Source organism: Plectropomus leopardus, chromosome 17 (assembly GCF_008729295.1).
Source record: "Plectropomus leopardus isolate mb chromosome 17, YSFRI_Pleo_2.0, whole genome shotgun sequence".
In the NCBI taxonomy this organism is placed as follows: Eukaryota; Metazoa; Chordata; class Actinopteri; order Perciformes; family Serranidae; genus Plectropomus; species Plectropomus leopardus.
Genome location: NC_056479.1, coordinates 11,013,425 through 11,024,566, shown reverse-complemented (window position 1 = coordinate 11,024,566; position 11,142 = coordinate 11,013,425). Strand labels below are relative to the sequence as shown.

General features: G+C 38.1%; 1 protein-coding gene across 1 annotated transcript; it reads right to left on the bottom strand.

Moving 5' to 3' along the window:
* Positions 1 to 431: 431 nt before the first annotated feature.
* Positions 432 to 7,769, bottom strand: LOC121956227 (proline-rich protein 29-like). Its single transcript, XM_042504358.1, has 6 exons — positions 7,542 to 7,769; positions 7,134 to 7,233; positions 4,887 to 5,002; positions 3,601 to 3,770; positions 744 to 802; positions 432 to 487 (listed from the first exon to the last, which is right to left on the bottom strand). The coding sequence occupies exons 1-6, from the start codon at positions 7,608 to 7,610 to the stop codon at positions 432 to 434; spliced, it is 570 nt and encodes a 189-aa protein (XP_042360292.1). The 5' UTR covers positions 7,611 to 7,769.
* Between the last annotated feature and the right edge of the window lie 3,373 nt (positions 7,770 to 11,142).

Genomic DNA, 11,142 nt, shown 5'->3' with positions numbered 1-11,142 from the left:
TATTTAAAGAAAGGTCACACTGTGTTACGCAGCAATACATCATATGTGTTGTCACACTCTTGCTATGTCATACAGTGGTATGTAATGGCCTGCATCAGCACTATGGCATGCAGAGTCACTGTGGATGCCTGTCAATACAGAAGTAACTCTTGCCTGTCATCTATTTGCCTTCTAACTTAACATGTGTTGCTGCTCCCCTCTGGATAATTTGGGTAATGCAGGTTAAAGTAAAAGTTTAAAAAAAATACCATAAACATAGCACAATTCATATGTATTTGACTGTTTAATGTTTTGTAAATTTACATAAAATACATTTAATTGTAATAAGCAAGAAAATGTCTTACGCAAGTGTGACATTTTGATCTCTAATAAACTAAAGATTGTTTTCCCCTACTAGCTCCCATGCAACAACAACAGACTTGGTGAGTGAATTAATAATCACTCTCTCTCTTCTTCTCTGCTCCTGCCTCGGCAGCACTGTTGCTCTCTATGGAAAACAAACAAAGGATCAAACATTATACAAATCCAAAGCATCTGATGAATTCATCTCTCCATCCATTCACAATCAACAGCGCTATAATGACTAGCAGCCTCCCCAATCAGCCCACTTCTCATCACAGTTACTGTGAAGCCTGCTGCTGGCACCTCTCTCGTCACCCCCACTTTGAAGGGCCATATGACATCACAGGAGCAGACCGTGTTAATTGGTTGTTGGCTGGGTGTTGCTGTGTGGTTGGTCTTACCTGCTGCAGGCATGACGTGGGCTCCCACAGTCCCAGAGCTGCTAGGCGGGGGAGCAGGCCTGATCACACAAAACACAAGGATATTCATTAGTGTGTCCAATTCTTGTTTTTTTTATCTACCTGGTATGAACTGGGAATGATAAAAAGTCCACAGCCTAATGATAAATGATTTATGCAGTGTATATGCAACCTATAACACAGTCTAGTGTCTGCTTTAATAAACAGATTTAATAAATAGATGAATAGTTGCTACTCATAAACGCACTGTAGAGATTCTGAATAGCTTGAGTGTTTTTCTGAAGTTCAGCTGAGAAAGAGAACGGAAAGTCTTTGTCTGCATTCAGGTCTTATGCATTTGTGTTAAACTTAGTGATTTTCAAGACTGCAGGATTCAATCCAGTTGCTTTATGTATTTTTCTCATAGGGTTGCCAAAAAGGTGAGAACAAGTTTTTATATGCCTAGGTAGACAAAGCATCCCCTCTTTTGCTCCTCTAATCATCCTAAAATGTCTCATAAAAGTGCATTTTAGTTGGGCATAATGACAATGAATGTGTTGTTATGAGTTTACACGAATTAAAACCTTAATATCAGGTAGGCTAATATCACCTCCCACTGGAAACGATGACCCTGGAACCTCAACTGTTTGGCTTAATCTTTTCGCCGTTTTACAATGATCACATCTTCACCATAACACAGATCAACTTAAAGTAAGGTCCTGCTGCCACACCTGCAGTAATTAACATCCAATGTCTTAAAAGCATGAGCTATTTTAGGTCTAATTTTCAAGGAGAAATACACAGATTGAGTCTGCCTCACACAGTGAAGTCTCATATCAAAACCTCACGGAGCTGATCTGTCTGTCACAATTAAACTCTGGTGCTTGCTTTAAAAACATCTCAGCATGCCAGCAGGTGATGATTTGACACTCATAATGGAAAATAAATCTGATTAATTTTCAGGATTATCCTTTCTGTTTCAGAATGATGAATGTGCATATGATTTTTTACTTCATCTGACAGTTAATTCTCTGTACCACCAGTTGAGGTGAAATATCAAAGAGGCAGGAAGCAAAGCCACATCTGCTGGCAGCAGGAAAAAAAGTGTGGGATTTGTGGCACTAGAAATAAATTCAAGTCTGGATTATGCCTGACATTAGAAAATAATAATTACTGCTGCTTTTTATGACTATCCTTTAGTTTAAGGTTGTTGGCAGAATCATTTTAAAATGGTGCCTGGCTCAGATAGCTATGGGAAGCACAGGAATGGGCAACCTGCAAAAAAAAACCCATCAAGTTTTAACATAATGTCAACTAAAATATGTGTCATTTGTCTACAGCCTGATGCCTTTTCCTCTACATTTTGCTGAACCATGATAGTAGTGGTTAGTGTTCAGTTTAAAAAAGGAAAGTTTTGCAGTTTGTGGACAGATTTGTTTACTTTCGTTGCCAACGCTGTATGTCTAAAAGTGCCAAATAATCATAAATAGCCAGCTGCAGAGTGGCCTCCTTATGGTAAAAGCATGCTAATGAATGCTTATTTGGACCTGTTAGTAAGGTTTGGTTAATTTAATAATTTCTACTAAATAGGCCGTGTTACTTTCATAATAATGCTCTCCTTTTTTTTGCTCCGAATAGAGTTTTTATTATTAATATTTTGAGTTAAAAATGTTTTTTTCCGTGGTAAAGGCTGCTGACCCCTGGTAGACCCCGTGCTTGCGATGTCAAGTGGAAGAACAACAACGCGCATGCCCAAAACTTTGATTGCCATAACTGCTAGCTTGCACTAGTTAAGCTAGTTTTTCTTGTATCATATACAGCACAAATTTAAAAGTCTGCCTTTTGAATAATAACTCCATATTAAACACCCGGTGCCCACCAGCAGCGGGATATTTTTATAAACCATCCCGCCGGTAAAAAAAAAAAATAATATTTAACGTTGAAGGTTCTCCGGGAGAAATGGCTAACGTTAAATGCTAACTTAGCTCGATAGAGAAGATTTGCTTCCGGTGTGAGTTCTCCTTGTACATGCCATGGTTGGTACCTGGCCAAGAAGAGACTTTCAGGATCTTAAGCATCTGTCGGAGAGGACTGCGAGCACGAAAGCAGCAGGACAACGTGTAAACATACTGCATGGTCGGCACAGTTTACAGAGCTCATGTTTTGACAGTGCAGACAAACGGGGGATTGAGCAGCGTGACCGCAAACTGAGGAGGACAGGTATGTGCCCAGGCAGATTTTCACCTGTGTTTACCTGTGTGGATGTGAAACAGTGCCATGTGTGAAATAAAATATTTTTACAGTACTGTACAAAAGTCTTAGGCCAACTTAAACGTTGTTATTTTGGCAAGTTTGTGATCATATTTATTTCCCTAGTAGTCTCTTTACTAAAATACAACCAGAACGTACAGGAAATATGTATACAGTATAGAAATATTTCAGAATAAAACAAATTCAACAGACACAAATGCATGAGATCTTCTGGTGTATTTACACTAGGTTGCATTGAAGACATGCTCAAAGCTTTGCACTGATTGCTTGAGCTATCTTTTGTTATGGTTGTATGATAACATGTTTCACACTAAATATTGACTTCAGTCTGAAGAAGCCATTTTATGTTGACTTTTTTGATGTTCAAATGCGTTGTACATACTTTCTTTGTTTAATAAAGAGACAGAGAAATAAAGATGTGTTTATCTGCATTACAACTTTGCTAAAACAACAAATCCATGGCCTAAGACTTATGCACAGTATTGTTTATGCTTTAAGTAGTTGTTTCCCCTCCATTCTTTCCAGTGAAAAATGCCAGTGAGTTGATTTGTCATATGAAATGTAGTGGACGTTCAGGAGCTCTGATCACCTGTCTGTGAGTGGCGGGGAGGAGGTGGGTTTGTTGGGGTCTTTGCAGCCCAGTGTGGCCTGAGGCAGGAGCCATGCAGGGGAGGACAGGTGAGAGGCAGGCGGGTAATAGTGGTGGTATGTCTCTAGGTCAGCCTCATTCTCTTGAATTATAACCAGATCTCTGGGAGCCTGACACACAGTGAAGGAGAAAAACAGTCCAGCTTTATTTTTGACTGCAAGAGTAAGATCATTACAAAGTTCTGCTGCCAAAGTTTTAGTTCAGTGACGCTGTTTACTGTAAGAAGTGAAAAGAAAAAGACTTGCTTGTTTACTTATTTTAACAAGTTAGATTCTTGACTCAGGAAATTCAAATTTAAATATTCTGACTTAAAAAAAAGAAGAAATGATTAAACTGTTTTACCTGACAGATAGACTGTTTTGGATTATGCCAATAGTTTTCCCGTTTGATTCAACAAATAGGCTATGAGTTACACACTTCTGTATTTTGTTGTAACACTCAACAGCCTTCAAATTGCCTGCAACTCACTGTTGATATCTTGAAACATATGACATTTTATATTTCAGTGTCAGGACATCAGCAGTGAGCTGGGAGGAAACATGGAAAGTGAAAGAAGTTCGTTTTAAGTTGAATTCAGCTAACTTCTTAATACATTGTATTATATCAAGATAAAGGTGATGCACTTAAACTTAGTTTCATATTGCAAGTTATGACCAAATTCTTTCAGTTACTCTAAGACATTCTCACCCCCAGCTCCTTAAAAACGGATGCTTGGTCAACGGCTTACATGTCAAATTGTGATGCTCTAGGTAGCCCTCTTGCACCAATTTTTGGTTGCTTAAGAGCGGTGTGTCAATCTACCCTCATTACGTGTATTGGGTCTTTCTTAAAATTAACGTTTTTACTGTTTCTGCTTGTTAAATGCATAATCTCTTTTCAAATTACGACATAAAGTAAAAAAAACTGAAAACACTGTCTTTACTTGTGCTTCTTAAGGTTTCGGCAACAAAAGCACATATATTTTAAAAAATACATGGTTTGGCATAAAATAAGTATGTTTGTTTCTAAAGTAATGTAACGTCATGTGACATTAGTCATAGGTCACTTGACATACATTTATAGCATAGAATGAATAATCAAAATGACTATTGACATTTCACACAGGACACAAAGAGAGTTCCCCTGAGTGAAAGTCTTAAAGCAAAAAGTGCTGCCGCCGTTTGTCTCATACCGCCACTAAAGTGTGCCTCAGTGCGTTCAGTCCCTGATTCTTCTCTGATACCCACCTCAGGGCCCAGCGGAGGGCTGAAGTATCCAAATGAGCTCAGAGCCGACATGGTCATGTTATTAATGATGACCTGGTGCATCTGGGTATTCTGGATCATCATCAGCTCTACAAGGTCTGCATATTGAGAATATTACACCCACCCACACACACACACACACACACACACACACACACACACACACACACACACACACACACACACACACACACACACTCTATCTTTGGTCCTCTGATTATCTTATCTATTTTATCAGCCTGCTGTTCTGTCCTCTTCTCTCCGGGCGACTGGGTGATTAACCCACATTGTGTCAAACTGAGGTGGTGATTGTGAAGGTGCCGAGCTCAATTTTCTCACCCTCTTGTTGCTCACTATTTGTTCTTCGTGGTAGTGTTTCACCTCACAAAATTATTTCACTTCCTCCCAGAAATATAAATACACTCTCAGTCAAAGAAAATCTTCTCAAGATAATGTAATTCTACGGTTATTTAAAACCCGGTTTTATAGGAGTTTTAAGAAATATTTGTCACCCAGATGAATTATTAAATGCTTTCATTGTGAATGATATCTCTGGGCACCAGTTGTTTGTTAGCTCAGTGATGCAACATTCAGTAACTTGACAGACTTTGTGATATTTCACCGTCTTGAAGGGGTTATGTCAATTTCATAAATAATACAGGAATAATGTCAGCTAATGTTAGTCTGACGACTGTTCATGCAAAGGACATATGACTCACTGAGACGTGCTGATGGCTGGTTGGGCTAGATCAGCCTGACCCTTATCGCTCTCACACAAAACATGTCCTCGTATTATTCTTGAATAATACACCAAGCTACTGTATCCCCTTCTTATCTTTTTTTGGTCAGTTTCATCATCCTCGATGGTTTCATCAGCATTTTTAAAAATTGTCAATGACAGTGTTCAGTCTTTTGGTGTCTTCAAAAAAACATAACTGATTGTGCTGTTCAGAATGACAGAACCAAATGAATGCACCCAGAAGAGTGGCAGCTTATGTGCTAGTAACAATGGCAGACAATTAATGTTAAAGGTAGAATCGACTCAGTTATATCGGCCAACAAGTGTGGTACCAGGAAGAATGTACCATCTCTAGAAACAAACACATAAATCAATTGATAGATAATATAAGATACGATAATAACTAAAGATAAATAAGTAAAACACTCAAACTCTAAATACGAGGTAAATGACAAGATAAAAGATAAAATAATAAATAACTATTTTAAAAAATAATGAAATGATACATGAAATGGTAAAACTGTTTTTTTAAAAAAAACCTTAATGTATGAATAAATAGTAAATAGAAAAATATATAAAGTTAAACTAAAAGCCAAACCGAGTAAGATCTTTGTTGCCTTAACCTGACCGTGACTGTTTCATAACATTAAGCATGTTTTTCTATGTGTTTCAGCTGTGCTGCCTGCATGTGACTATGAGACGCAGAGGGATGTGACTATTTGGTGGTTTTTGACGACCTTGGATGAGAACGTGTTGGTAAGGCCATTTACGGTGAACACCATTTAAACCTACCAGCATGAACCTGTAAAGATTTTTACTATAAGCATTCAGATTTTCCAGTGACACAGAGGGCAGGGTTTAAGAGGTCTGTGCAATCTGGAAACAAATCATCAATTTACATGACTTTTGTGTTGTGACATCCTTCAACTTTCAACAGCTTTTGAAACATTTGCACCAAAACACAAAGTCTCTGCTTGCATCTCACAATATATGCCGAGCCACAAGTTTTGCTTTAAATTAATTCAGTTTAATTTAGAGCACAAGATTCTCTTATAACCCGAGTAAACAAGTTACAGTAGCTGAATTTAGGCAGCCATTATAAGGGTTATAACCCCAAATCCATATACACAGTAACAATTTTTTTACATTTACCCAACACATTGTGTTTATAGTTACAAAAACAGGCAGCTGGAAGAGTTGGAACCTTTGAATCTCTAAACTACATACCACTGACTTACAAAACTTTACTGTAAATAATTGAATTACATTGACTAAAACCTGCTGCACCACTTGGACACGAATTCAACACACACTCTCGCACACAGACTCATGCACACACATTTTATGCAATTGTCCAAGCTCAAATGTAGACCATAAATAATATATCTGAGTGCTTGCTAGGAAGCTGGTTATGTGACAGTCAGGCAGGAACAGCCGTGAGTGTGAAATCCTGAGATTTAGTTTATGTGTGCGGTGACAGCCTGCCATACCCTCCTTGACGTGACCACCAGGCCTAATGGAAGAAGCAGAGCCAGGAGGCATCACGGTCGCTGGGAGCTGCTGTAGGATAGTGGTGGGCTGCTGAGGAGCCTGGGGAGGAGAGATGGGACTGTAATGAGGCTCTCTGCCTGGAGGCACAGTGGCTGAGAATAAACCCTATCTATACAGAGGTGAAGCTCTCCTCCACAGGAAGGAAAGAAAAAAAAAACGGAAGGTTATTTTCCCGTATGCAAACAATATTAAAAACATCACTTCTTGTCATATCAGAAATTATTGTATTATGACGTAGGATGATTTTGTGTTTCAGCTAAACAGAGAGCAGCAGGCTAGTTGTTGCTATGAGCTCTATAGCTATTAGCTTAACCACAGAAGAGAATGAGTTAATAATGCACACTTACAGGAAATATCTGAAAAGCATGGGGATCAAACGGCTCAAAGTGTGGATAAATATCTTCTGTCCACGCCATATGTGAGAGCTTGCGCTGATATTATTTATAAGATTCTCTGTATGTAATTCTAACCTGTTTGCTGCAATGCAGAGGCACACAGTCGCAGGTTGCCAAGGTGCCAAAACACAAGTCTGCACACACGTATGCACACAAGCTCACCCACACAACACATACACATACACATACACACACACACACACACACACACACACACACACACACACACACACACACACACCAAACCACACACACACCCTCTGTCTGTGATTGCTACATTGACCTACAGTATGCAGCACAGGCTGTTTGTGTAATTAAGCTCACTTTAGAAGCCAAAACAAGAGCAGCTGGGAACTCAAAGAACTAAAGCTATAATACATTGTCTATAAAAGTATCCACCCACACTTGACTTTTTTTATGTTTCACTGTTTCTCAACAGTGAATCACAGTGGAGGTAATTAGTTTTTTATTACAGGGATCAAACAGGGACAAGAAGCTCTTAAATGTCAACAGAAAGAATACCTACAATTTCATATAATTTAAAACTTAGTTAGGCTTCTAGATATTAATAGTATGAAATGAGGTAAGACTTTACTTACTCAAGTGTATGAATCAACAACTAATCAACAACCAATTGAGAAGTTCAAGTAATTATGATGCTAATTAGACATTTGGTGCTTTTTGTGAGTGATTTTAATTTGCATGCTGGCATTTCTAAGTATTTTATTTTCTGAGCACTAAAATGTAGAGTGCTACTGGGAGACTGAAATATTTTTATGGTGCTTTTCATTTGTACAGAACAAGAATTGAAACGCAACACTTTCTTCCTTCTCACATTTTTCAAAGGTTGAGGTTAAAGATCTAAGACATTTTTAATGTACTCAATACGTATATATATCTCTCAAATTTTGTCAACACATTTTTAAAAATCCATGTTAGTGAGCGCTTCTCCTTTTCTAAGATAACCCATCTGTCTGACAGGTGTGGTTTATCATGATAAAATATTTAGATGCTGCCTAATGGCTACAGTATTGCATCAGGTGATAGCATAGACTGCATACTTAATCAACAACCTAGATAGATGTTTAGAGAAAGAAAAACATCTTTTGCATCTAAAATGGGTAACTTTTCATTATAAGTCCCCCACTTACTTTGTAGCATTTATTAGCAGTTTAAAAACAGATTGTACAAAGTCGCAGTGTTGCTGAAACATAACGAAATGTAAAGTTTCAATGCAGACATTTATTCTGGTTATTGGGTTAAGTAAAGCATAGTTTTGTTTATTTGTTTGTTTTGAGAAATACCATATCAGGACATTAGAATGGCTATATACTCACAGAGATTTGTGCATGTTCATAATCATTAAATAAATACTTTATTTATACACCATATTATAATAAGCGATTTCATTTTTTTTAGATTTACATGCAAACAGTTTAAATTGCTTTTGAAGCAGCTGATGAATAAACATTCACAGCCACAGAGTTGTGTCTTACAGTGTTATAAACCATGGTGTCACTGAAACTTTTACACCTCAGAATCAGTCTAATTTGTTAAAATCGATTTTTTTGTCATGTTGACAGGGAACACGGGTGAGTACATGCAGGATGGATGTCATCACTCTAGTTTCCCTGATTGTAGGAACTAGTTGCCCTGCCTTGACTTACCACAAGTCTCCCCACAGGTGATTTTCACGTCTTAATAATTAAAATAACAGCAATGTGGCCACTGGTGTGCGTTTACAGAGTGCTCACAATGCAACCCTGCCAACAATCCACATATAATAGACGGTTAGAGCCTGAGAGCCTCACTATGGCAGACGACACTAATTAGCACACAGTTTACATTCACTATAGTGGCTGCCTTCCACCTCTCCTTCCCTCCTCCACCCTCCCCACTCCCTGTCAGTGGAAGGGGCCTCTACAACCCCATCGCATCTACAGCTCTGTAATTAAAACGCTGTAATCTGGGTGGATCGTCTCTATTTTTAAAAGCCCGCTGTCAGCGTGTGGCTAAAGTGACACAAAGGGAAGCATCAAGCGGTGAAAGAGGAGGAGGAAAAGGAGGAGGAAGCGGGAGGGGGGGAGATAGGAACGACCGCAGCAGCAGGTGATGACCAACTCTGTGAGAGATGAGGAAACTAATAAACTATGTTTAATTGGCAGCGTGGCCTAAAGATAATTAGCTTCCTGTTATCCAGCTCAGCCCACGCAGCTCGCATCAGCTCCTTAAGATTAACAGATTGTTTTGTTTTTTGTTTTTTGTATAGGAACAAAAAGAAAAGAGAGACATGCTTCAAAAACACCACCACAGAAATGTAATCTACGTCTCGTGTGAATATTTCAAAGATTAACATCATAAACTAAGCCTTGACAATGCTTTAGTATCATAATTTATCATTTATGATATATTTTATCACTGGAAAATTTGTTATGGTGTAATCACATTGTGTAGTCATTTGATTTTACATGCAGTAGCCATAATGCCATATTGCCAGGCAAAAATTCAAATAATTTACTGAAATAAAAGTTGCAAGTAGCTCTGTAAAACACTGCATTGCAAAGGGTCTGTATTCAACATCAGAATACAACAACAGAATATATAAAGGACATAGGTGTGAGCAAAGTGTACTCAAAGTGTCAAAACTTAAAGTACCCATGCAGCATGTCAGTGTTATGTTATTATTGGATCATAATAGCTGATACATCAGTGTATATGCAGGACTTAAATGCTGTGATTGGACAAACTAAAGCAAATTGGAACTACTTTAATTTGCTGTTGGGTAGTTTAAGTTATATCAATGACATCATGCTGCAGGGATTACTTTTTTTTAATGTAGGCTGATGTGGAAGTTAGCGTCACCCTGGTTCCCTCATCAGAAGCCTATGCAATTTTTCAATTGGATTTTGGATTATTGCAGAAAAAAAGCTCTTTGGTAAACAAATGTATATGATACTTACATGTTTTGTTCAGCAAGGTAATCTTCGGAAATTACCACCACATTTCTGATTTTTAAAGCGTAATTGCAATTATAGGAAATACAAAGCTATAATTAGCCAAAAAACTTACTATACCACGGTTGCATGACTTCAATGTCACTACCACAACAAGGCTGTAAAGCTTGATGATGCAATGCAGTCTCAGTTAGCCCCTTGTTAGCAGCTGCCTTTTAAAGAAACAGCCTTGAAAGCTTCAAAGTTTGTGACTGGCATATTACCGATGTACTTCATGTTGTAGAACAAAACGTGAAAGTCTTTTAAGCTTGTGTTATCCACAGACCTTATGTCAGGCATCTAACCAAAAACCCATTAATAAATAACCCACTGACTTTGAGAGGAGGGAAACGGGAGTGCAAAATGCTAACTATCTCAAGGTTTCAGGAGTCATTCCTGAACTAGTCTATTATGTTTTTTTATTAAAATCCTGATCTGAAATGTAACTTACTAACTGTAACTGCCAAATACATGCAGTGGAGTAAAAAGTGCAACATTACCCTCAGAAGTGTATGGACTTTTGGGTAAATGTATAGCTCTTTTCCCGATGTGCAAAGAAA

Coding starts and splice junctions, on each gene's coding strand:
- LOC121956227 (XM_042504358.1), bottom strand. CDS start 7,610: ATGGCGTGGACAGAAGATATTTATCCACACTTTGAGCCGTTTGATCCC. Junction 5,003..7,133: donor TGGTGGTCACGTCAAGGAGG/GTATGGCAGGCT, acceptor CTCAATATGCAG/ACCTTGTAGAGCTGATGATG. Junction 3,771..4,886: donor GCCCTCCGCTGGGCCCTGAG/GTGGGTATCAGA, acceptor ACTGTGTGTCAG/GCTCCCAGAGATCTGGTTAT.